We start from the raw sequence: 27,947 nt of genomic DNA, 5'->3' as shown, positions 1-27,947 counted from the left end.
GATAATGTGCTTAGATGATTACCTTCTAAAGCAGGAGGATATGCTGTGAATTTCTGAGTTTCCTAGAGAGCTTTTAGTTGAGGGAGAATCTTATTTGAGAAGGACTAAGTGATTTTTTTTCTTTGTTTTGTCCTTGCATATACTTTGTTAATAATATGACCTGAGCATGTCCAGATGATCACTGCTTTCTCCATCCCTCCTAATTCTTTTTTATTCCTTTGAATCTTTCTTGCTTTATCCACATGCTTAGCCAAAACCTTGGTAAAAACCTTGGGTGCTGAGTCTCTAATGAGGCTTTCTGGTAGACAGCTTTTCACGTGTGTTGTCACAGGTAGTTGCTGAAGGATTTAAGTGGGTCCTATGTGACTCTACTGAAAAAGATTCTTGGAAGTTTGCACCTGGTTTCCTCCAAAGTTTGCTGCATGTACCTATTCCCTCTGCTGATTTTGATTTCTATCCTTTTGCTGTAATGAACACAACTGTATGCCAAGTCCTGTGAATCTCCTAGTGAACCTTCAAGCCCGGGCACGATCTTGGGGACCTGTAGCACAGTTTGAAAGAGAATATTCTATGTTAACATTGAAAAGAATTCTTTAAAGAGAATCTATTCTAACTCTTGTATTATAGGTGAAGAAACTGAGGCTCAAGGATATAAAGTTACTTTCTCAAAGACTACTTTCTCAAAGACTACTCTCACAAAGACTAACCTTTAAAGTTACTTTCTACAAAGACTGTAGATAGGCCTGGTCTAGCCCTAGATAGACCAAGATTATCCCACGTTGTATCTCAAATGTATTTGTGCCATTTTGCTTTTTTTTGCATCTATTTTTATATCCTGTTAGAGAAATACTTTTATTTTCCCTAAATAATAAATTCTTGTATATATCTCTGTTTTGTCTATCAGATCATAATCCTTTTTTTTTTTTTTAAGAATTTTTATTTATTTATTTGACAGAGAGCGAACACAAGCAGGAGGAGTAGCAAGTAGAGGGAGAGGGAGAAGCAGGCTCCCCACTGAGCAAGGAACCAGATGAGGGGCTCAATCCCAGGGTCCTGGGATCATGACCTGAGCCGAAGGCAGTTGCTTAACCACCTGAGCCACCCAGGTGCCCCTCTAACTAATTTTCTGAGATGTATAGACCAAGTCTGTTTATTTTAGCTGTCTATTTTTTTTGGTTTTAAGAACTTTGGCCTTATCTGTTAAGCTTTCAAATTAAAAGAAAATGTTCCTTTTTCCCTCAGATGCTCTGCATCATTTTATTTGATCTTTGTCCCTTTGTTTTTTGGCTTGAAGTATCATGGCTAAGGCTGTATAAAGTATCACAAATGTAGATCTTCTGCACTTTGTTTTGAATATTTCTTGAACCCCAGCATTTCATTGACTTTGTTAACGGCAGAAGCACATTAGTTTGCTTTACTTGGGAAAAATTCTATAAGAACCTTTTTAACCTTTAAATAATAACAAATAATTTAGCGTGCTTTCTCCCTTCATGTATTTTTGACTGAAGAGGTATAAGAATTTTCAGTTTGTTCTAGAGTAGAGGCTCCTAACCTTATAACTTTTCATCAGAATTTTGCATTTCCTTATCTCATGATTAACTGGGGAGAGGGTATAGATTGGCTATTGGCATTAATCCCCTACATTCAGATCCACTGACTTGTATGACTCCACAGAGTACCTTTCATGTTGTATTCTATGTGTGTGATAGCTCCTGGAATTGTGCAGTGGCCCGTGTCCCAGAACAGATCAGAGGGCTCTGATGTGTTAATGATTGGTTTATGATTGAGCCGGTGAGGTTGTGAGACCTACTGGTAGTTCACAACCTACTCCTTGGTAAGCTTGTTCTGTTGGAGTATTCTTTGGAAATAAGAGGAAGAAATTTTTATAGTTCTTTTTCCCACTGTCTCCCCACCCAACCCTTTTCTTCCCTTCCAGCTTTTCTGAGATTCTGCCATGGTATTCTTTTTTTTTTTAAAGTAGGCTCCTCGCCCAACGTGGAGCCTAACATGGGGTTTGAATTCACAACCCTGAGATCAAGACCTGAGATCAAGAGTCGGACGCTCAACTGACTGAGCCACCCAGGTGCCCCTCTGCCATGGTATTCTTAAATGTTTAGAATGAGCAGAGTTCATAGTCCCATGAGTCACTTAAAGTACTATAAATGTCACATAATAATGCTACGATTCTATATTTGGAAATCTTAGAGTAGAATGGTAATGCTGATATTGTTCCTTCTCTGGAATCTGCTTTGGAAATATCCGAACCAAGCCTCTTTTCCTTGTTCTGAAACAATAGTAGACGCTTAGATCTATCTGTAACTATTCCCAGGTATATAAACAGTGGGAAAGTTTATTCCCTATCCACCCCGTCTTACCATTTTAGATAGCCCCGCTATTTCTGACCTATAAAAAAAAAGCCTGGAAGAAAGAACAGCCAGAAGATGGGGAGTAAAATCTCTATATTTTAATAGATCTCTCTTTTGTGACCACATTAGTCTGCTGTCTTTTCAACATAAAGGTATATATGTGAATTGAAGTAGGAAAAGTACAGTCTGTGTCCTTAAGATTATGATCTGATAGACAAAACATAGATATATACAAGAAATTATGTAACAGTAATGAAAAGTACAATAATAAAGGCATAATTTAGGTGTAATGGGAACACAGGGGTGAGATGAATTGGTTTAGATTGAGTGAGTCAGTAAGCTTCATGGAGGATATGCTTGATCATTTTAAAAGTCTTGAAGGATTTTGTTAGTAAATGTGTAAGTGAGGGGTTAAGGAAGGTGGTTTTGAGTGGTATTGCTGATGGAAGGCATAGTATGTACAAAAGAATAGCATATATATTCACAGATAGCAAATAGCATGGATATTCTATAGGTTGCATGTGGAGGAGTGACAAGAGATGGGACTAATCTGTTAAGCTGAGAGCCTCATAGGACATACTAAAAATTTCTGGATGTTATCCTGTTGGCGGTAGAGAGTCATTAAAGGGTTTTAGGCAAGACAGTAGCACTATTTGTTTCACTTTAGATCTCTGAAGGCAGGTTGGAGAATTTGATGGAATTAATTCTAGGGAGATTACTTCAGTAGTTTAGGTGAAAAATGGTAACTGCTTGAACTAAGGCAGTGGGTTTAGAGAGGAGGGTGCAGTGTGGAAAAAGCTTTACAAAGTGGAATATTTAAGATCTAGGGAGTGATTGGATATGGAGAGGCAGAGGAAAGTTCTAATATGACTCCCAGTTTTCTGCTTTTGGCAGCTACTGAGTGGGCCATGAACTAGGGTCAGGATTGTAGGAGGAAGAACACAGCAATGTCCAGTAGACAGCTTGATAACATGGGTCTGAAACTCAGATTTTGGTTTTCAGCATGTTAGAGATAATGGAAGCTGTGGCCCCATGTTCGATCACTAAGAGAGTGTGTGTAGAGGGAGAAGACAAGAGCAGGAGATCCTAGGATAGAGTCTTGAGGGAAGGCCAACAGTTAAGCAGTAAGTGGAGAAGGAACCAGGGGCCCTTTATGCTCTATAACACTGAAAGATTATCACCATTTGAGTTAACCATAGTTTTCTCTTTCAGGAATGGTAGTGCTATTGGCCTTCCGGTCCCACCTATTACAGCCTTAATCACCCCAGGTCCTGTTCGTCATTGCCAAATTCCTGATTTGCCTGTGGATGGAAGCCTGCTCTTTGAATTTCTCTTTTTCATCTACCTGCTGGTTGCTCTGTTTATTCAATACATCAATATCTATAAAACAGTGTGGTGGTATCCTTATAATCATCCTGCTTCTTGTACTTCACTGGTAAGTCTTAATAGGCCTTTAACTTCTGTATGTTACTTAACCAAGAAACTAGTTGGAAAGCCTATGTGTACAAATTACTTTTCTTCTAAAATGTTTTTCTGTTAAACCACAGATTACTTTCAGAACTGTAATCTCATAAGATTGTTAAAATATAAATATCTGGAAAGTTAAAATACAAATGAAAATGCAGAAAGCCTTTAAGTAATTTATCATAATATCAAGAGTTTTGATGCTTAGCTTTCTTTGCACTATATTAAATTTGTTGGACTTAAGGTGCCTGTATGACTAAATTCCAGGAAATTTACCCTTTTAATGGCTATCTTAGGATAATGGTTGCTTCTATAACAGATAAACCCAAAATTGTATAATGCTTCAAATGCATAATAGTCTGAGGCAATTGTTTTGGTTTGCAGGAGTAGCACGCTTCCATGTGGTCAACAGGGGACCTAGACTGATGGAGACTCTGCTGTCTTCCAGTACGTGGCCTCCAAGTTGGCTGTGGTCCACCTCTTTCAGCTAGAAAGGGGAAAGAGCATAGGGAAGTATAAAGGAGAGTTTCTTATAGGCCAGGCTCACATCATGTTCACATATGTCCACTCCTAACTACAAGGAGACTGGAAACTATAATTCTTTCATAGGATTTATTGTTACCATGAATAAAATTGGGCTCTGTTACAAAAATAAAATTGAAACAAGGACTAGCTGTTGTTGCTGAAGTACATCAAAGTATATTGTAGGTTTCTTCTACCCTCTTTCCATTTATTTAGGAGAGCAGAGATAATCTTGATGCAGGGAAGTTCTCCATAGATGGGTATGTAAAATAACGAGTAAGGCTACTCAGGTTACTTGGTAGGTAAGTGGTTGGCAATGGCAGATTTGGATGGAGATATGCTCTAGGAGAAAGAAGATTGTTGTGCTGGGTAGTTTACGTGTGTGTTTGGGGCTTATCAATGATTAGAAGACTTCCTTGGCCTGATGAACTTAGGAATCAAATGTGGACCAAAATCTTCAAAATAATATGGGAAAGAAATAAAAAAAAATACTCGTATCACTTGGTTGTTCCTGGAATTAACTATTAAGAATTTTTTTTCCATATTGACAGTGTACCTACTTAATACCAAGTAAAGAGAATTTCAGTTTCTTTATTTAAGAATTGTAATGATTTGGTGCAGCTCTCTCTCTTGCGCTCACCTGCTCTCATATATCAAGAGTGTACTTTTCGGTTTAACACTTTCCCGCTTGTGTTAATCAAAAAACAAAAAACAAAAAACCTGTAATCCTGTAATGATTCATTGCCATTTTGTGTGCTTTTTTTTTTAATAGTCTTTTTTTCCTGGATTATGAATTTATGAATGTAGGAACTGTACTTCATCCATCCTTCTTTGGCCATGGTGTTATAAAATGAAGAGGTTGGATTAGATGATCTTTAAGGCTTCTTCCAGCTATGTAGCTCTATACATAAATTCCTCACTATCTTAACAATGACACTGGCAAACATTCATTAAAGTATTTACTATTTTTTGCAAGTATTATCTCATTTACTCCTTCTTTTAAAAACAGGTAGGTACTACTGTCCCATTTTATAAATTAGAAATATGAAACCTAGAGATTATAAAACTGGCTCAAAATCACATAGTGACAGAGTGAGTACTCTCACTCACTGCTGTGCTCTACTTCCTATTATTTATTCTGTATTTACTCCATAAGGGCTTGTTGGGTAGTTCATCATTCACTTTTCACTTTGACATTCCATGGAAACTTCTCAGTTGTTGAATTTTCAGGCTAATCAAAGAGCTCTTCTCTCAGTCAGCCATTTCTGACAAGAGTTCTTTTAAGAGTCCCCTACAAATGTTGCCTTGCAACAAAGGGAGCCAGTGCTCCTGTCATAATCAGGAAACTGCTGCTAGAGCTGCTGAGTCCAGAATTATGCTTCCTTTGCTCTGACTCATACCACCAAACATGGGTGCCTTTTACCCTGCCCCTCTCCCCATTTCAGTTCTGAATTCAGGTTTTATGTATTGGTTATGGTTGGCAGAAACTAAGTCAAATCTAGAACTTCAGTTGCAAGAAAGTCTGGAAACATAGTTTTTAGTTTTTCAGTCTGTGCAATAGAGGAAGGCACACTTGAAGCAGGTTATCCTGTGGCCTGGCTCACTTACCTGCCACATAGGGTCCTGGCTCACACAAACCTTAGCGTTTAATTGTGAAACTAAGAGTAACATCTGTGGAATAGCAAATAAGATTTTAGCCCATCAGTCTGAAAGGGGCCTAAATTGGTGAGCTGTTCAAAGATGAATGGGCTGCCAGAGACCTAGTTGCTTCCTGTCACTGAAGGTATTCGAACATGGGAGATGGCTACATGCCTGAGATGCTCTAGAAGGGACTTAGATATCAACTAGTGGTCTGTCTCTTTTAAGTTTTCTTCTATTTTGTGTGTCTGACTTAGAAATTTGTCAGATTTATATATTAGGTTTTTCTTTTTCCGTTTCAAGATCTTAATAATTATCAAAAAGAAAATGTGGACCTCCGAATATATAAAGTGTTATTGTAGCCATCAAGCAATTAGCTGAGTGAGTCTTAACCCTAAAAACATAAAAGCTAGAAGTAGCATAGTATATTATTCAGAATAGTCAGGAGTGGAGAGTGATTAATCAAATATTCTGGTTTATAGAATTAATCATAAGTAGATTACCAGTTTTCAGTGATTTAGCATATAACAAAATTTACTTAACAATAAGGTATGTTAGGCAGTTAAATCTTTTGATACAAAAATGTCTGAGATTGGTGATACATAAATAAGACCCTCAAACATTAGGTAGGGGGTCTAGTGAATTGCTTGCATTATTTTGGAGGAGTGGGGTGAACAAGGAGTCTCAAAGCTAAGAGGGGATAAATATCATTAGAATCCAAAACACTTAGAGAAAGAGAAAAGGAAATGATCTGAGGTAAGCACTCTCTTGACATTCTGGCTACTCTACGTTTAAAATGTGTCCCAGATCTGGCCACTCCATTGCCCTTGCTACTGACCCTGTTCAATCCATCTTCATTTCTTACTTGCATTAAAAGCAGTAACTTCCTAACCGATCTTGCCCTGTTACAGTATATTCTCCACACAGCAATCACTGTGATTGTTTTAAAATAGAACCTGGCACCCTTTGCATGAAACAGTTCCATGACTTTTCATTAGGAAAAAATATCTATAAACTCAATCTTTTGTTACTCATTACGTCATTCCAGCCCTCTTGCTGATTTTCAGACATACCAGGCATATATTTTCCTGTCTTAAGGGCCTTTGTGATCCTTTTCTCTCTGCCTGGGGCTCTCTGCCCTCAGATCTTGCCATGGGTGTTACTTTGTTGTCATTCAGCTCTCAGCCCGAATGCCACAATCTCAGAGATGTCCTCTGTAACCAACAATTTAAATTGGCTCTGCAACTCCCTTTCCAATTACTATTTAGCATTGTTTTGTTTTTTACCAGCAGTTGTAACTAGCTAAAATGCTTTTGCTTCTCAGCTTGTTTGTCATTGACTTTACACTTAAATTTATTAAAGATACGGCTTTAGCTGCTGTAACAGGATGGCTAAAATAGAGTAGAACCTTAGTTCCTTATTAAATAAGAGTTAGGCAGGTGGTATGCTCTTTGTTTCCATTGCTCTCCCACCCCCCACATGCTTCTTCCAAGCCATGGTCCAAGATAGCTGCTCCAACTCCTGTCAGCACATCTGGCCAGCAGAAAGGAGGAAAGGAGAAAGATAGCTCCTTCCTTTAAGGGCATGTCATTTCCCCTCACATCCCTTAGCTACAAGTAGTTTTTGCAAGGGAGGCAAGGAAATGAACCTCTAGTTAGCAAGGAGTCAGTGTCCGGTTAAATTTGACTGTGATGGCAGAAGAGACAACTAGTCATCCTTGCCATCCCCTTTCCCTCTCACACTGCAGTAAAAAATAAGATCCAAGAGAGCAGGAAGCTTGTCTGTTATTTTTCAGCAGTGTATCCTCAGTATCAAGAAGAGTACTTGGCACACATTGTGGATGCCCCGTACATATTTACTGAATAAATTGAGAAAGACAGCTTTTGAGTCTGGAAGGAGGACTCTGGAAACCCACAGACCTTTTGACCATCAAAATGAAAATATATCCCAATTTTGTTTGTTGCTAATGATTTTTCATTGTGCTTATTATTTATATTGGCTTAGAACTAGAAGAAACCATATGCAGCATCTAGGTAATACTATCATTTCTTAGGAAGAAAAGATCAAATATAAGACATGTTTTTTTTTTTTTTTTTAAAGATTATTATTTATTTTTTGCGAGAGAGAGCGAGAGAGCGCAAGCACAAGCCAGGCGGAGGGGCAGAGGGAGAAGCAGACTCCCCACTGAGCAGGGAGCCTGATGCAGAACTAGATCCCAGGAGCCTGGGATCATGACCTTAGTGGAAGGCAGAGGCTTAACCAACTGAGCCACCCAGGCACCCAAGACATTAACTTAACCCAAGTTAAGAAGAAAGACTAAATTGAAGGTAATAGACATGTCAGCCAGTAGGGAGTTTAGGTCAGTAGATGCCCAATTAGATTAACATAAGCTTGCATAGAGAGACCAAAAATAGGAACTCCTGAACACTGGGAGTTCCATCTGATCCATTGAATTTGACACATTATAAATATGGCATTTTAAGTAAATTACTCTTTTATTTTTTTAAGATTCTTATTTATTTGAGAGAGAGCACAAGTGGGGGTGGGGAGAGGGAAAAGCAGGCTCCCCACTGAGCAGGGAGCCCTACCCGGGGCTAGATCCCAGGACCCTGGGATCATGACCTAAGCCGAAGGCAGACACTTAACTGACTGAGCCATCAGGCGCCCCTTAAATAAATTATTCTTGCCATAGTTCTGCAAGCTATCACTTTTTAACTCAAAGCTGTATTTTCCTTTCAACACAGTAAACTTTCAAAAAAAGTAGAGTACATTACAGGTAGTTTAAAATAGTATTTGAAAAGTTAAAGCAATCTTTCATGAAAGGAGTAGAATTAGGTAGAAAGTAGAAGGTAGATAGTCTCTCTAAGATCGTTCAGATTCTTGTGGTCTGTACATATAAGGTGATGTAAGGAAGATCTGAGGGGGCAAACCTCTTGATGTAGTTGTTCCAGCTACATACGCATATTTCTTTCTGATGCAGTGATTTGTTTTTCTTACAGAATTTCCATCTCATTGATTACCACCTGGCAGCATTCATCACGGTGATGCTTGCAAGGAGGCTGGTGTGGGCCCTTATCTCAGAGGTAATAGCTCATTCACTGATAAAATAGCTAGAGTTAGTTACTAGAATGGGTTCAAGCTGAGTACGTGAAGTGCCCAAATATAATTTGAAAACAATTAGAAATTAATTTCTTTACTTCCACATGAGTTATGCTAGGTTTTTTTTTTAAGATTTTATTTATTAGAGCACAAGTTGGGGGGAGGGGCAAAAGGAGAGGGACAAGCCAACTCCCTGCTGAGTGGGGAGCCCTACTCCAGCCAATCCCAGGACCCTGAGATCATGACCTGAGCCAAAGTCAGACGCTTAACCGACTGAGCCACCCAGGTGCCCCCATGTGCTAGTTCTTTTTAAAAGATTTTCCTGCTATGTATTTAAAATTCATTGTACTGGAATTCAAGAGAACTGTTAGAAATCTCATTTGTTTGATAGGAGCTTATTTCTAGCTTCCAAGTTCTTCTGTATAATTTTTCTAATTTTGATAGTTATAGTAAAAATAGAATGAATTTTAATAACTGTTGATATGAAGAGTTATATATAAATGCACAGTTGCATCTAAAACTTTGTTTCAGGTAATATTTGCTTGATATTATATACCATTTGTGGGGTTACTAGCAAGAGACATTTGTTTGAGTTTGTTGAAACTTGGAATTTTAAAATGACAACATCAAATTTGCATAAGACTAATCTTGATTAGAATCTTAGTGGACAGTAGAGGAAAGACTTGGGACATTAATATGATCTTTTTAAAATTAAATGTTGATAGAACTGGCCATTGGTAAGATTCTTTAATCTATTTGTAAACTCCATTGGAGGAGGTAAATGTGTTCTCCTAGGGTTTTATTATCTTATGCCCCATAAATGATTATAAAAACAAAAACAAAAATGTTAGCTTAGCTAAAATGGCTAATAATTATAATCTTGGAGTTGATAATTCAGTGTATAATTTTAAATTAATAGTTACTGCAATCAGAGATAACTGAGAGTCGATTTTTTTCCTTCTAAAACATGCATGGAAGGTCTTTGTATCTGTAAGCCCTAATTTTCAGGAACCTTATTTCTTGTGAGCACAGAGTAACTGAACATTTTAAGTCATAACCTGAAAGCCATTTGAAGTTAACTGAAAAACACTGGTAGTAGGATTACCTGTTTTTCACAAAGGGAAAGTCTGTCTAAAATCTTTTCTCCCAGGAGGACACCTGGGTGGCTCAGTCGATTAAGCATCTGCCTTCGGCTCAGGTCATGATCCCAGGGTCCTGGGATGGAGTCCCACAAGGGGTTCCTTGCTCGGCAGGGTACCTGCTTCTCCCTCTGCTTGTGCTCGTGCTCTCTCTTTCTCTGTGACAAATAAATAAATAAGATCTTAAAAAAGACAAAAAAAACCTTTTCTCCCGAGTTCGTTATTTAGGTCCAGAAAATAGGTGCTTACTTTTGGATATATTACACTATATTCTTTCTTTAGAGGAACTCAGTGGAGTTTTATGTTTTTCTATGTGAAAACAGACAGGATTTTGTTTCATCTCTTCAGTTACATAGAAATGGTACTTGTATATGCCAAATTAGTATGTCCAGCAAATGTGTAAATCCTTCATAACTGGAGTTTCTACCTTGGAGCTCCAAGGGCTATAACTTGATGTACTCCATTTCTTTCTTTTGCTAATGGCTTAACAGTAGTTTAACAATTTTTGCATGACCTTAGTTGAAAAGTATATTAGCTGTTTTCTAAAGAAACCTGTAATTCTTACCGAGAACAAAATACTTAAGCTAAATTTAAACTGATTTCTGGTCAAAGACTGAAATCTGTACCTTAAAGTCCATGAGGAAGAATGAAAGAATGTTTAAATAATTTTGGGATATCTACATAATGGAATAGCATGCAGCCATTAAAAAGATGAAAATGCACTGACCACTAAAATATTAAGTAAAAAAAAAAACAAAGTATATAACAGTGTTTAAAATAAGGTGGGTAGAAGGAACAAAATACATTTGCTTGTGTATGAATAAATTATCTTTAGAGGGACATACAAACTAATAACAGGCTGCCTAGTTGTGGCTGGTAACAGGACCAGAAGAAGGGAAATTTCACAACAAACACTATTAATACATTTTGTATCTTGAGTATTGGTGAATATATTACCTATTCAGAAATTAAAAATAAGAGCTGTATAGTGATTCTCTCCCTAAAAAAGCTAAATTAGATGGTAAGACCCATCATAAATCATCTTTCCTTACTTCCATTAAAATGTTTGCCTTTTTTGGGGGTGGGGGGTGCTTATATATCCTGAGAAAGAGCAATCATTTTTGAGGAGAGGCTGGAGGTAATTAATTCAGAATGCTAAATACTATTTGAAAAGAATACCTCCAACTAGATAAGACTGTTTATTCACCTCTAGGCCAATTCTACTTCTTGACTTGCTCCGCAAGACCAAAAAGTTATTCAGCTATTCTTCTACCAACCTGAGGCAACTCCCTTTTTATTTTTAAATTTATTATTATTATTTTTTAAAGATTTTATTTATGTATTTGAGAGCGAGGATAAGAGAGAGAGAGAACATGAGAGGGGGGAGGGTCAGAGGGAGAAGCAGACTACCCACTGAGCAGAGAGACTGATGCGGGACTCGATCCCAGGATTCCAGGATCATGACCTGAGCCGAAGACAGTCACTTAACCCACTGAGCCACCCAGAGACCCCCTGCAACTCCCTTTTTGAAAAACTGTTTTTCTAAATAGGAAGGTAGTACATTTTATTGGGGAAAAAAAAAAATTGGAAAACACATATAAAGCAGAAAAAAATTTTAAATTACAACCTCATTATTGAAAGGGCCATATTTTGATATATTTGGTATATAAATTTTTATTTGCATATGTACTATACTTCTCAGTTAACATAATATTAGGAATATTTTTCTACTCCTTACCTGGCTCATTTTTGCTTATTCTTTAATCCCAGCTAAAATACTACTTCCTCAGAAAGGCTTCCTTAGGTTGGGGTCTCTTGTTATTTGCTTTCCCTTACAGCCTACTCTTTTCCTGTAGCACTTACCACAATTGTTAAAATAATTATTTGTGTAAATACAAGTTTAATTTTTGTCTTTCTTATTTGGGCAGCCTCATAAGGACAGAATTCTTATTTGTCTTGGTTACTACTGTGTCCCTAGGGCCCGATATAGTATCTGCCATGCATAGCATAGTGGTTAAGAGCTTGGGCTCTGGAATAAGACAAAAATGATAAATACATCCAAGCTCTGCTACTCTGGTGACATTGGGCAGAGCAGCCTTTTTAATTTTGAAAATGGAGGCAATGGAGTAATTCCAGCCACTTAAATGCCTTCCTTAGGCTTTGACATGCAGGGTACATTGGCATGAGGTATGTATCAGGGGAGTGATAACACAATTATTTGCCCTGTTGTTAGAACAGTTTGAACCTTCCCCACGGTTTGAGGCTTATAGTATTAATTCAGTTGCTTCTTTGCATTTATAAGTAACTGTATAAGTATTATATATCGCATATATATCATATATGCTATGTAGTATGTTGGGTAAATTAAGAAATGGATAGATGAAGGACCTGAAAAGCTCCTTATCCCCTCCCATTGCTATTGACCCTACATAATTTTTTTTTGCCCTTTCTACATTCTGACACTGCTGTTTTGAGGTTGTAGGAATCTGCCATTTTCCCCTGCATTTTGCTCATTCTCTTCCTAGTTCATTCTGAAAGAACATAACATTGCAGAGCTTCACATTTAGACAAGTATGCTTTCTTACTATATTTAATCTGTCTTTAAAATGTGGGATTAAAGAAAAATATTTGAATAGCTGTGATATAAAGAAGTGGAAGTGATTGTCCATTATTTCTGTGTTTGCAAAAGTCAAAAGAGAAGCTTTTATTTATATAGGGATTTGTCAGAGAAGCTCTGATTATTTTTTGAAGCTCTAGTAATTCATTAAACATTAATTCAGCAAATAGACTGGGGGGAGGATCCCAAAGAAAATGGAAAAAACATTGTTGCTACTATTGAGACTATTACAGTATAGTCTGAAGTCAGATAAATTAATGGTTCAGTATCTTTATGTACATAAAAATCACCTGGTGGATTATTAAAATATAGGTCCCTTGACTTACAGTTTTGTTCCCTATATCTGGTAAGGAAAGGCAGTAGGAATTTGCAAGTTCAGTAAGCAGCCCAAGTAATTCTGATGAATGTGGTTCATGGACCATACTTTGAGAAGCCCCAGTGTAAACAAATTAGACAATGTCATAAGAACTTAAGGGACGTCTGTATGAGAAACTGAGAATACAAGGAGGAACCAACAAATTGCCTGGAAAAGTCTGAATCTTTAAAAATGAAGATAAGGTGGGATGGGGCAGTTTTTCTTCTCCCCCCCTTTAATTGGTGGGGGCAGATTTCTACTAAATCTTAATTCCTTGAGTCACATTGCTTTTGAATAAGGCCATTTATAAAATGTTCCTTTTGGTGCTTCCAAACTTTCAGGCCACTAAGGCGGGTGCAGCATCTATGATTCACTACATGGTTCTGATATCAGCTCGCTTGGTGCTACTCACTTTATGTGGATGGGTACTTTGTTGGACCCTCGTCAATCTCTTCCGAAGCCATTCAGTGCTCAATCTCCTTTTCCTTGGCTACCCGTGAGTACTCCAGTTTTACCATTTTATCAGTAAGTTTTTAAAGAAATTACTGGGTCAAGCAAACAATCCTATAAAAGTGAGGAAGAGGAAATTGTTCAAATATAAGCCAAAAGCTCAGAAAATTGGAAAAATCAGTGAGTAGGGTGACCATATAATTTATTTTCTACACTAGGATACAGTTGGGACAACAGGGATAAACCAGGACTGTCCCAAGAAACTGGAGAGGTATGGCTCTTCTACCAATGGAGAATATTTTAATTGGCTCTCTTCATCAAATAAAGCACCCAAGTACTGCCTATATTGGCACAAATGGTAGGTAATGTTAGTTGAATGAACTGGCTCATCAGTCTTAGTCTTTTGGTCAGATTACTTTGATCTTTGGGTTCATGTAACAGAAATACCCCATACTCAAGCCCTATGGACTTAAGTACTTTTTTTGACCAGCATTTTATTATGGAAATTTTAAACAACATGAGATTGAAAGAATTTTTCAGCAAACACCTGTGTTACCCCACCTAGATTCCATTCATTAATATTTTACTATAATTGCACGACACATAACTGTCCAGCTATTCCTCTGTCCATCCATCAGTCCATCTTTTTTTGGTACATTTGAAAGTTAAAGTGCAGACCCCAGTTCACTTCCTCCAAAATACGTCAGCATATGCTTACAAAAACTAGAGTTTGATATTTGCTTACAGTTTTCCTTTTGAGGTAGAATTCATTATATAAAATAAAACTCACAAATCTGGTATACATTTGCTGAGTCTTGATAAATGCATATACCTGTAAGTCAAACCTGTATCCCAATGTGGAACATGACCATTTTTCCAGAGGTTCCTTCATACCTCTTTGCAATCAAACCCCACCCCCCACTTCCCAGAGGTAATCACTGTTTTGATTTTTTTTCCACCATAGATTAGTTTACCAGTTCTAGAATTTCATATAAATGGAATTATAAGGTATATACACTTTTGTGTACGGCTTCTCTCATTCAGCACGTTGTTTTTGAGAATCCTCCATGTGGTTACATATGTCGGTAACGTTTCATTGTATGAATATACTACAGTTTGTTTAGTCTCCTGTTGAATATCTGGGTTGTTTCCAGTTTGGGGCTATTACTAAAAATAAAACTGTTAGGCACATTCTTATACAAATCTTTTTTTGTGAAGGAATGTTTTCATTTTCTTCAAAGAAATATCTAGGAGAGGCCTTGCTAAGCCATAAGGTAGGAGGAGTATGTTTAGTTTTATAAGAATCTACCAGACCTTTCCCAAAGAAGTATCATTTTATCCTCCCATCAATTCTTTTTTTTTTTTAAAGATTTTATTTATTTATTTGACAGAGACAGCGAGAGCAGGAACACAAGCAGGGGAGTAGGAAAGGGAGAAGCAGGCTTCCCGCTGAGCAGGGAGCCCAATATGGGAGTCCATCCCAGGACTCTGGGATCATGACCTGAGCCGAAGGCAGACGCTTAATGACTGAGCCACCCAGGCGCCCTCCTCCCATCAATTCTATAAGCATTCTGGTTGCTCCACATTTTTATCAGCATTTGATATTTTCTGTTTTTTAAATTCTAGCCATTGTGATGAGTGTATAGTTGTATCTTATTATACATACTGGCTTTTAAACTCTTCTGCATGGTTTAACTTGTATACCTTGGGCTAATACTTTCTTCATTGGATGTTAGTAGATAGCTACCACTTATTGCTGTTATGTGCTAGGTGCTGGGCTAGGTGTTTATAAACATCACCTCATGAAATCATCCCATAACCCAGGAGGCTTGTATTTAGTCTGACATAACAGTTCCAAAGTACTAGTGGCTTTAAAAAGTTAGAAGTTTATTTCTCTCTTCTGTATCGTCTGTGTGTAAATCATCTTGGATAGCTGTGGCAGCTAGCTTCAAGGTGCTGGGAGCTAGGCTCCTGCTCTCTTTTTTGCTCCACCCTTCCTAGCAGGATAGACTATAAGGGAGGTTGGAAATTTGTCTTTAGTAGAACAGCTGTATCTCAACTAAAAATTCTATTGCAGTGGAAGAGCAGGAGAACAGTGGCTCTTGGCAGACAGTTAGCAGGCTTTGCCACAGGTAAAGACAGATTAAGAGACTAAAAACCTTCCCTGTGGTCAGACAGTTAGAAAGACTCAGGTCTTTTTGATTCCAGAGTTCTTGTCTGCACCATTACTCTGTAATCAGTAGTTCTCAAAATTGTGGTTCCCAGAACAGCAGCATCAGCATCACCTGGAAATTTTTTAGAAATAGAAATTCTCAGAATCCACCCCAAATCTACTGAAACAAACTCCAGAAGGTAGGATCCAGCAATTTGTCTTTTTTTTTTTTTTTTAAAGATTTTATTTATTTATTTGACAGAGAGACACAGCGAGAGAGGGAACACAAGCAGGGGGGTAGTGGGAGAGGGAGAAGCAGGCTTCTCCCTGAGCAGGGAGCCCGATGCGGGGCTTGATCCCAGGACTCAGACCGTGACCTGAGCCGAAGGCAGACGCTTAACGACTGAGCCATCCAGGCTCCCCCCAGCAGTTTGTCTTTTAACAGGCCCTCCAGATGATTCTGATGCCTGCTCAAGCTTGAGAATCATTGCTTTATATAACCATTTATGGTGCTGAAGTGTAAGCATGGATTTATATGGGTAGTTACATAGTATAAAATCAAAGCATAATCAGAGATTATGCAGGGATGGCAGGAAGAGTCTTTCTATTGGTTGTCCTATGGTGGGTCTAATTACACTATTTACTTATTTATTTTTCTAATTATACTGTTTAGTTATTTAAGGCAATCAACTCAGTTCATTAGTATTACCCTTTTCCCTACAAAACGAACTCTATATTATAAACATCATTTTTCATGATTCATATTTATTATAAGGTATATATTTTACATCAGTTGTTTCTATATGTCTAGACTAATACTTCACCTACTTCAAATGATTTCATTATTCTATTTCTCAGCAACAGCTGGTTGAATCAGTTAGGTTTAACTGCATTTGATATGAAAGGCTAATTATGGATATATCAAGGAATATTTTGGGCAGGTTTAAAAGGATTACCATGTCAAAATGGCTAGCAAACTTGTTCATTTCAATTGAGGAATATAAAGAAACTTACTTTTGAAGGTTCTCCACGCCCCTGTAAAACAATGAAAGAAGCATGTAATTTAAACAGATTTTATGTTTAAATATATTTGCCTTCTTCACTTTTTAAAAGTTGAATAATCTTTTACCTAACTTAAAAAATAAGTGTAAGAAGTTTAACATACTAGACAGTGGCAATAACTACATCTTTATTTTCTTGTTTATTCATAGGTTAAAAAAGGGACTCTTTACTGCCTTTTTTTTTTTTTTTAACTTGATTCTCAGCTAGCTTCTCAGTTTAGGTTAGTCCAATGACTAATGGTTGTAGCTCTTATATTTATCTTGAATCTGTCCACTGCTCTCTGTAACCTCTGCTGTTACATTCTAAACTTCCATCTGGTCTTCTGGTAATCCATTGTTGCTCTCCTCCTTTCAATTTTTTATTGTAGCTGTAATGATTTTCAGAATGGAAACTGAATCATGTCACTAATCCTCTTTAAAATTCTTTAATGAGTCATTTCCTTTACCCCCTTTTACCTTACAGAGCCCTCCAAAGTCTAAGCCTTTGATGCTAACTTTCTAGTTTCTCTCATTCTACCCTGTGTCAGTTATCTATTGCCATATAATGCTGTAACAAACAGCTGCAAAACCATGGTAGCATTCCACAATGTGTATTTATTGTGCATGCGTTGGAGTCAGCTGGAAGTCAAGAAGCGCTCCTGATCTTAGCTGGGTTCAGTCACCCTTGTGGGATTGACTAGCTGTCAGTTTAAGTAACCAGGACAACTCAGCTCTGCTCTACGTGTCTCTCATGCTCTGGCAGGCTAGGTATGGACACATGAAATTGATCGAATGGAATGAAAGCAAGCCCCAGCGTGCAAGCCCATTTTAAGCTTCTGATCACATCGTGTTTGCTGACATTCCATGGGCCAGAACAGGTCACATTGTTGAGCCCATTGTGGGGCTAGGGCAGGGTCACTTCACACACAGAATGAGGGCTGTGTAGTAAGACTACAGGAAGGGTTAAGAAATGGGGCCATCCTTGCAATCTGCCACACACCCTAGCCTCTCGTCTCACCTCTATATGTGCAGCTTGTGTTTCGGCAATATTGACAGGTTTCTCTGGCCTTCACAGTTTTGCACATGTGTGAGTTCTGCCTGTTGCTTCTTCATTTACTCCTTCCCACACTACTACTCCAGGGCACATTCATGGTGGATCACGGAGCTGCTAACCATCCTCTTACTTTGTAACAAGCTCATTCTTTCTCCCTCTAGAGAAAAGTAGGAATAGGTGAATTTGTTAATATTTTTATAAAATACATAACTAAATAGGATATCTTTGTAATTGCTATTTTTCATATCTGAATTAATGCCAGTGAAATGACCATTTTATTTACAATATGTAAGTCACAATGTGGACATTACTTAATGAGGACTGGGGAAAGTATTTTAAAAAGTTTTAAGGAACCAAGGTTGAAATAACTGTAAGAAGTTATGAAAAGTCTCAAAAATATTCAGTCCTTTAACCAAGTTATTCTACTTATAGAAATTTTTTTATTGTACTTCTAGAATTTGTTTCATTAATTCATCAAATATTTATTGAGTGCCTAGTATGTTTCAGCCACTATTTTAGACATCAGGGAAATAGCAGTGAATTAAGTAGACCTAAATCTCTGGTACACGGAACTTATATTGTAGTGAGGGGGAAGATAGACCAAAAAAAAAAAGAACAGAACACCCCCACCCAAATAAAAAACCTGAAAAGTATGTAAAATATATGAGTGGTAAGATCTGTGAAGAAAAATAACCAGGCAGGGGGAACTAAGAGGGCCTGTAGGATTGGGGTGGGTGATGTAGTAGGGAGGCAGGGTAGCCCCTCACTGAGAAGGGGAAATTGGAAGGGAAGGGCACACCATTTGAAAATTACCAGATGCACACAAAGATCATGTAGGATCTTATCCATACATTCATATTTATGGTAATGCAAAGTAAGTAACCACCTAAGTTTCCAACAAGAGAGAAATGAGTAAATTATGGTACATCTCTATGAGAATACTATAGTATCTTTAAAAATTGTTATAGAAAAAATATGTAATGACATGAAAAAAATGCTCAAAATACACACTCAAAGTTACAAAACAGTTTATACTGTATGAGGCTAAACATATAAAAGAAAAAAGTATGAAGTCTGTGCACCCAGTTGTAAAAATTATAAAAGTGATCATTTTTTGGTGTTTCTATTTTGTCATTGTGATTTTCTGTAGTCTTCTATTATTGTACAGTGAATGTATATTGCCTTTGTGTGGAGAAATTAAAGAACTTCCCCAATAATGAATTTATTGTCAGCAGAGTCCCTGTTCTCTTAAGTTCATTCTCGTGAATCGTGACTATTTTACTAACATAGTTATCAGCTTTGATCTTAGGTGGCATCTGTGGTCTCATTTTCTTATTTACCGTCTTCTACAGGTTTGGTGTTTATGTTCCACTCTGCTGTTTCCACCAAGATAGTAGAGCTCATCTTCTTCTCACAGACTATAACTATATGGTTCAGCACCAGGCGGTAGAAGAAAGTGCCTCAACTGTGGGTGGCTTGGCCAAATCCAAAGACTTTCTCTCCTTATTGTTGGAGTCTCTAAAAGAACAGTTTAATAATGCCACGCCCATCCCCACACACAGCTGCCCTCTGTCTCCAGACCTCATTCGCAATGAAGTTGAATGTCTGAAAGCGGATTTCAACCACAGAATCAAGGAAGTTCTCTTCAACTCCCTCTTCAGTGCCTACTATGTTGCATTTCTCCCCCTGTGTTTTGTGAAGGTAAGTGGTTCCTTTTATGTGCTTCCTGGATTTGTGTGTGAATGACATAAACTGGGTATTTCTTATTTAATCCCCCTTTTCTCTGTCTCCCCTTTGGCAGCCTGGATGGTGGAGTTCGGCTGCATCTGGAGTGCACTAATACCGCTCCTGGTTGGCGGATAGGTATTTCCATATATGTGATGCACCCGTGGTGGTCCCCTCTTTTTTTTCTCTTTTTTAAAGTTTTTTTTTTTTTCCAGTTTCTGGGGAAAATAAAATTTGTGTTTATAATAGAATCAGTATGTAGTAGCTTAAGAGGATTGAGGTTTTAATACAGTTCAGCCTACTGTAGTTGATCTTAACGTGGCTAATCAGGACTTTCCTTGAATTTAATCTAACCTTTATCTAAATTTCAATTTACTTCAGTAGAAAAGAAAAATGGTCTGGATGTCACTTGAGCCCAAAATCTTTTGGGACATTTTAGTACCCTTTCTTCACCCACTGAGAAGCACATCTGCAGCCGGAGTGGTCATTTACAGAGGGCACTCACCTCTTCTAGAAAGGAAGCACTTAAAATATAATTGCCTCTCCCTCCCAACCCTAATTCATACAGCCAGAAAGTCAGGTTGAAGGATTTTGGAGGACTCTGCTCTTGAACTTTCTGCACGGACAGCAGGACAACCAATGCATGTGTGACTCAGTGTGGCATTTGTCTGCAGGGCGTATGTACACGCACCCATCCCTACCTTCTTGCTTAACAGTGCATGGATCATTTCTCCCTTTTCTGATCTTTTCCAGAGTACCCAGTACTATGACATGCGCTGGTCATGTGAGCACCTCATTATGGTGTGGATCAATGCTTTTGTCATGCTCACCACACAACTGCTACCATCCAAATACTGTGATTTGCTACATAAATCAGCTGCTCACCTGGGCAAGTGGCAGAAGCTTGAACATGGGTCCTACAGCAATGCTCCACAGCACATGTGAGTAGCCTAGAGGGTAAAACCATATAACACCTTCTACATGCTGCTGATCATGTTTATTTGCTTTGTATGCCATTCTTGTTCTTGGCTTTTGAACATTTAATTTTTAGTTTTTTGTCTACGTGGATGCCTGTCATCACTCTAAACTGAACACAGGGGACATTAACTCATTCCCACCACCATCCCCAGTCCCTCCTTAAATGCCTCCTACCTTTCAGCTACCCGGTCACCCTGGAGTGTGTAATTTGTTTCCCAAGCTGTAATATTGGAGTTTTCTTTCAGTCTTAACCCTTTGCCCAAATTCACAGAGTCATGATATATTTTTAATTCTCTTTGGAAGCCTGTAAGATTCATCTTCTCCTCCTCATTGCCACAGCTAAATAGTTGCTAGCTAATCATCTTACACTCAGGCAGCTAGAATTTGCTTCTCTCATCTTTTCTTTCTAATAAATGCAAATATGTTCTAGTAGTTTTCCTTGCTTGCATTTTTTATCTTTTTTCCTAAACTCGCTAGTGAATGTTTCCCTGCTTTTCCCATATTTAAATGAAAACTCTCCCTAATTGAGTTCTCTCTGAGTATTCCTCTCATTGTGTCCCCTTACCAGTCATTTCTCTGCATGGTCCCTGTGATCCAGAATGGGTAACTTTAGAACCCTTTTGTTCTCTCACTTCTGAGCCCTTCACCGTACCTTCCTCTCAGACCTGGACCATCTTCATCTTCCTCCCTTTTATAATTGGAACATTTCACAAATTTCATCACCTAGAAATTCTTTCCTAATGAAGTGGGACAGATTGAGGGGACTTTCCCTTCCCCTGTCCCCCTCAGAGTCCTCCCTTCAATTATCTGCCTTGATGTCTGATACAGATTAGCACAGGCCTTCAAGCCCAGGAACTGAAAGAGATTGGGCCAGGCTGAAAAGAAACCCGACTGTGGGCAAAGGACAAATTTCAATAAAAATTGAAAATACAATCCACAGTGCTAGTACTGTACATCTTCAGGCTCCTTGATGGCACATGGCCATGAGGTATATCATCACTTTAATGCTGGTAAGTGTGAGCAAGGCCGACGGACCATTTTCTGAACTGGGAAAGCTTCAGGGTGCTAGACTTTTTTCTTTTCCTTTTTTTTTTTTTTTTTTTTAACATACCTAAAATGTCCCAGTTCTTACCCTAGGAAACTAACCTTTCCAAAATCAGGAAGAGATGAATTAACTTAGATTTTTTAAAAAGCTTAACCTGAAGATCCCCAACCCCACCCCAACTCCATTACATTGGTGCTGGAAACAATGAAGCTTCTTCCATAACTTCTTTTTCCTAGAGAAACTTCTATAAAAATAAACCAAGAAAGCAGTAAAAAGTAAAGTCTGTGTGTCATTACCTCGTGTGTCTCTCTGTTCTGTACGGCTTCACGCATATATGAGGCATTTGAAGTATGTGACAAATAGACTGATTTTCTATAGCTTTTGGGATATAGTTCTACAGTAGATGTCATGCTGATCTGACAGTGTGTTCATTTCTCCACTACTCTCACTACAGTCCGCTTTCTCTTGTTTGTTCTCTCTAGCATTTCCATCAATAGATTTTGCTCGCTTGGGATTGAGATGACAGTCCACTTACTTACACTCGATTTTCTGGCTCGTAGATGCCTTACACATTAACTTCTGCTCATTCTCCAACGCCTCATAAGTCCTTTGACACTGAGTTAACGGTATCACTCTGCAGCCTCTCTACTATATAGCAATGAAGTTATGATAACAAATCCTTCCTAACTCTTTCCAGTTTGACTGTACAATGTATTCTCAGAATTCAGGCAGATGAAGCCTTGAATACTTAATCCCTTCCGTAGAAATGTAGTTGGCCTTGCCAGACACTGTCTTATCTGTAATTGCCAGTATGCTAACATTGCATTTCTTTCTCCCTTAGTTGGTCAGAAAATACAATATGGCCTCAAGGGGTGCTGGTGCGACACAGCAGATGCTTATATAGAGCCATGGGGCCTTACAACGTGGCGGTGCCTTCAGACGTATCCCATGCCCGCTTTTATGCAAGTACCACTTACTTCTTTTCAAACATAAACTTAGTGGTGTTAGGAGGCCACCATGTGTGTAAGCACCTAGCACAGTGTGTAGCACATGGTAGTTATTACTACTGCTATAATACTGGCCCTTGTCTCTTGGAAATATATTCTGAAAGGCAGTTTGAAGATCAGATACCAGATAGCATTGTCCCAGCTCCAACAGCTTAAAAGTCATACTGGGGTTTGTTGTGTCTAGTATTACCTGAAACAAGTAGGCAGTTATTTAAGACTTCCCTTTTTCATCTTAAAATTTTTATTTGTAATAGTTTGGTTTAGTGGTGTCCTTATTATATTGTGTTTATGTATCCTTAAGTGATATTTAATATAGTAATAATGTAATGGTTTTGTTTGTTTTTATTGGGTTTGGGTTTATTTTTTGTTTGGGGTTTTTTTTGTTTTTGTTTTTTTGTTTTTTGTTGTTTTTTTGGTATTTGTCATTTGTATCACCTCCTTAAAGTACCTTGACTTCCCTTTTGAAAGTAAGACAAATGCCATGATCTCTGGCCTTTTACCTTTTCCTGGATTAAAGGGAAAAAGGCTTACCAGTTAAAAAGGAAGAAGCAATAGACATCCGTTAAACCCAGCTTCTGTCCCATTTGAATTTATGCCTTGGATTATGTTCTATTGATCTTTCAGTTTTCTGGAAATTCTGACTCTAGGAGGCAGAAGTATTTATTTATATGGGAAAGGCTAGCTGATCAGTGGCAGTGGGGAAAAGAAGGTGCATGCAGGGGACTGTTCATAGTGCAGTGCCTTGCCTTTCAATGGAGATTATAGTCTAAAAAAGAATTGGAGATCTTTTTTTGAGATACTTGCATCTCATTCTGCCTCCCTCCCAGTTCCCTGTGAGGGCACATGGGCTTTCTGGTTCTGCAGGTGTTTGCTGCTAAGGGCCTTTCAGTTAAATACTGGGAATTTCACATCAGGGCTGGATGTTTGTAAATACAATGGGGGTGGGTAGGGGAGGACAGGGTGAGGGCTGGGAGGAGCATGGGGCAGGTGAAAGGCCCTTGAATGAGGAAACTAGGGAGGAGCGGACTTAAGTCACAACCACATAAGCATTCGGTTTCTACACAGAATATTTAATTCAGTCAGGTGTATTCCATAGGCCGTTAATGACTTCTGTTGGCCCTTGCAGTCACCTCAAGAAACCTGTAATAACCAGATACTCTACTGGAGTTTTCTGCTTGAAAAATAAGTATTTTCCTTGCTAGTGTGTTGGATAGCTGAAGAATCAGGTGAAATCCAAAGAATAAGGATTAGGGAAATTAACTTATTACTGATTTTGCATGACCGAACAGGTAAATCAGTGTTTTGCCAAAGTGGTCCCTTGGGCCACTTGCATATAAATCACCTGGCTCACTCTTTAAAGTAATTCAGGGCCCCTACCCCAGACTTCTGAATCAGAATGTCTGAAGGATTCCAGGAATTTGCAGCATTTACCTATTTGGAAATGATTCTTAGGCACACTGAAGTTTGAGAACACTCATTTAAAATGTGCCGACTACCTATAGCTGTTAGAAGTTAAAACTTTTCCTCACCTTTCTACTCATTCAGTTTATAGCTTACTGGCACATTTAATTTTAATTGTTATAATTGTCGCAGAAACTACCATTGCCTGAGTCCTTCTGGAATATTAATTCTGAGCCAATTTTATACATGGTATTACTGGATATCATATACTATAACCCAGGTTAAACATTTTCTTTCTCTCAAAGAAGGACCCGAAGAACCTTGCTACCTTTTGGAGCTGTCATGATGATTTGGCTTTATTCTCAGATTTGAACCTTGAGGTCTAAATTAGTTTATTTAAATCTGATATACTACCATTGCCACAGTTTGCAGCCTTCTATCCTTCTATTCATAATATGTTTTTATTAGTAAACCAGGATTTAGCCTTTTAAAGTGAAGAATTTGGTGGAATAAAAACAGTGAGCAGCCCTGTTTTTAGCCAAACTCTAATTCTGATTAATTTTTCCTTCCTTCCTCATTGTCCTGTCTGTGCACCCTACTTCTTAATATCCAGAAAAAAACCCAGCAGAAATATATGGTGTAGAGGATTTGAGTCAGTGATGATGGTGGGTAAACGGTTTAAGGGAAAATTAAGAAATTATTGTTTTGATATTTCCGCTTGTAAGACTTCCCCTCCCCCCCAGACTTGTCTAGTGTGTTTATGTCTTAGATCAGCCCACAGACTAACAATGATTTTTACTTTTTTAAATGGTTCATTTTAAATGGCTTTAAGTACCTATATAATATCTTTAATTTTTGCCTCTTGACTTGCAAAGTCTAAAATATTTTCCATTCAGTCCTTTATCCAGTCCCTGTCTTAGATAAATGTACTTTTGATTATCTCAAATAAAATATATACCCAAGATATAATTTTAAGAAAAATGTTTAGAGGCAGTTCTTTTGGGTGGGATCCTTTCTCATATCTCAGGACATTGAAATAAAATTTATTTCATTATTCCTTGAGCAAAAAGGAGAAGGTTTGGGTCTCTACAGCAAGAAATAGCCTGATGTTCAGTAAGCAGATCCATATGTTATTGCACACAGGAACCTGTAAATATGAAATTGTTTTAGGAGAAAAATGTGAGAATAACTACAGTCTTTACCTTTCTATGAAATAATGTTTTGCTTTTCACCTTCCTTTACAGTTCCTATTTCATCGTCCATTAAGGCTGTTAAATCTGCTTATCCTTATTGAGGGCAGTGTCGTCTTCTACCAGCTCTATTCCTTGCTGCGGTCGGAGAAGTGGAACCACACACTTTCCATGGCTCTCATCCTCTTCTGCAACTACTATGTTTTATTTAAACTTCTCCGGGACAGAATAGTATTAGGCAGGGCATACTCCTACCCACTCAACAGTTATGAACTCAAGGCAAACTAAGCTGCCTCTCAACAATGAGGGAGAACTCAGATAAAAATATTTTCATACGTTCTATTTTTTTCTTGCGATTTTTATAAATATTTAAGATATTTTATATTTTGTATACTATTATGTTTTGAAAGGTGGGAAGGGTAAGGGATATTAAATGTATCCACAAACAAGGTGATGTGATCTTTCATGTGTTAGTACATTTGAATAATACACAGGACGAGAGGTGTGCCTCTCCAGTAAAGAGATTGATTTGTTTGTATGGCTCTGGAATAACTCATTCATTTATGAACACATCTCATATATCACTTGACACCATATCTTTGGTGTGTCTACTTTCCTTCCTGTCCTTTCATTATCTTCAGTCCTCAGTTGGCCTCCGTGCTACAGAAAGGGAGATCAGTGGAGTTGCCTGACAGCACCCATTCTCTTTCTCTTTGGCTGGTTAATAGTTTTGGAATACTTGGGGCAAAGAGTGGCTTATAGTCCTGGCTGGGACTCTCTTTGTTGCATCCTGGAAGGAAGCATTTCTGAGAAATAGGAACTCAGTGTTTTGTTCTGCCAAATGACATTTAAAAATACCTATGAATAAGCTGCTGTCCTGAAACTCAGAGGATATTGCTGTCATTTTCCCTGTTCTTTCACTTCTTTTGCCTCTTAAGATTTTCCTTTAATTATTAGCTGTTTGAAGTGATACTTTTTAAGACAAAGTCTTTAGAGTGCCCGCACTCAGGAAGAAGGTGTATGGCTGGACCAGTGGGAGAAGATGAGTGCAAATGCCATGTGGGCTGGAGTATGGGCAGGCTGAAGATCCCAAGTGACTAGAAGAATGGGCAAGTCCTCAGCTAAACGATCTTGGATGCAGTCTGGGCAGCAGCTCACCTACAGCGGCATGTTTGGAGTTATAAGCTGAAGTGAAATAGAAGAAGTTACCTCTTTGTCCCCCGATAATTTGATCTGTGCCTAAAATGTGTGTTTTTAATTTCAAATTCCAGAACCTCTATGTTTGTGAGCATTAACCCTTTTCAGTCCATGTCCGTATTCTCGAGAGGTGATCTTCGTCAATTGATGTCACTAGTCATCTAAGCTTCTGAGGCCTTGTCTTGAGAGCCTGAAATATATTCTCATATGTTTTCTGTGCTTGGTTTGGCTTTTTTACACTGTGAACTTTTTGGTGAAACACAGTATGACTTATGAAGTAAAAAGACCAATCATGTAATTCATAAACTGGCTCTGAAAACAATTCTTGCAGAAGAGTTCCCAACAGGTTTTCAGCAAAGGCAGCATGATGAGGGGTAGGTGTATATATACAGCTACCCAAGGTGAATGCTGTGTTTAAATTAACCATTGTTTCCTTAAGTATTTTGATGTATATACTTTTTTTTTTTAAGTTACATAATTTGGCAATCAGTCTAAATCTATTCAGCTATTCAACAAACGCATATTGACCACCAGGCACCATGTTAGGCACTGGGGATATAGATAGCAGTGAATAAGAAACACAAAGACCCTACCCTCAGAGAACTTACAATGTGGGGGGTGCAAAAATGTGCCATAAATAAATTTATATGTAATGTCTCCTGGTAGTAGTAGTAAGTGTGGTAAAGAGAAAATAAATTGGGGCAAGGAAATAGAGACTACTAGGAGTGGCATTGCTAGAAGGCATCTTTGAGAAGATAATTTCTGAGCAAAGCAAAGAAGCAAGACTGAGCCTATAAATAGCTTTGGGGAGTATTCAGTAATAGCAAGGGCAGTGGCCTAAGGTGGGAACGATTTTGGTATATTGGAAAAATAGCAAGGTAACCACAGTATATTGGTTTCATAAATGGTTCAGCCTAAATGTGGTAGTTCTTGGAGTGAAGGAGGGCAGGAAAGTTGGCGTTTCAGTATTCTTTCCTTAGGGTCTTAAAGATAGGGTTTCTTTTGATTAATAAACTTTTTTTTTTTTTTTTAAGATTTCACTTATTTGCGAGAGAATACACGAGTGGTGGGGAGGGGCGGGCAGAGGGAGAGGGAGAAACAGACTACCTGCTGAGCAGGTAGCCCAACTCGGGGCTCAATCTCAGGACCCTGGGATCATGACTTGAGCCAAAGGCAGACGTTTCACTGAGCCACCGAGGCACCCTTGACTAACATCTTGATGAGGTTACTTGACAGTTAAGAGCAAAATGGGTGGTCTTGGCACAAAGATGTCTTATCAAAATGGCTCCAAGTTGGTTCTGTCACTGAAAAGCAGCCCAGATAACTGATTAGAGATAACAGACTATTGTAAGCTGATCCCACCCCCACCCCTTCTAGTTTGACTTGTCTCGGCCATGACCTGAACAGAGTGGTACAGGGGGACCAGAGGCCAGGCTGGCAAAACGAATGAGGATAAGAAATAACTAGTTTTGGGGGCGCCTGGGTGGCTCAGTCGTTAAGCGTCCGCC

The 27,947-nt window shown here is 38.3% G+C and overlaps 1 protein-coding gene across 2 annotated transcripts in view; it reads left to right on the top strand.

Annotated features, from left to right (window-relative positions):
• TMEM39A (transmembrane protein 39A) overlaps positions 1-27,447 on the top strand; it is a 31,847-nt gene extending 4,400 nt beyond the window's left edge. For both annotated transcript variants that reach the window (XM_032406614.1, XM_032406613.1), the window contains exons 3-9: positions 3,579-3,801; positions 8,990-9,073; positions 13,542-13,696; positions 19,249-19,597; positions 20,375-20,562; positions 22,486-22,606; positions 25,297-27,447. In XM_032406614.1, the coding sequence (XP_032262505.1) occupies positions 3,579-3,801; positions 8,990-9,073; positions 13,542-13,696; positions 19,249-19,597; positions 20,375-20,562; positions 22,486-22,606; positions 25,297-25,530 (1,354 nt within the window). In that variant the 3' untranslated portion in view covers positions 25,531-27,447. The remainder of the gene's footprint in view (positions 1-3,578; positions 3,802-8,989; positions 9,074-13,541; positions 13,697-19,248; positions 19,598-20,374; positions 20,563-22,485; positions 22,607-25,296) is intronic.
• Positions 27,448-27,947: the final 500 nt, after the last annotated feature.

This window comes from Phoca vitulina, unplaced genomic scaffold, assembly GCF_004348235.1.
Source record: "Phoca vitulina isolate PV1807 unplaced genomic scaffold, GSC_HSeal_1.0 scaffold8, whole genome shotgun sequence".
NCBI classification, from domain to species: Eukaryota; Metazoa; Chordata; class Mammalia; order Carnivora; family Phocidae; genus Phoca; species Phoca vitulina.
This window is presented reverse-complemented; position numbering and strand designations above follow the sequence as displayed.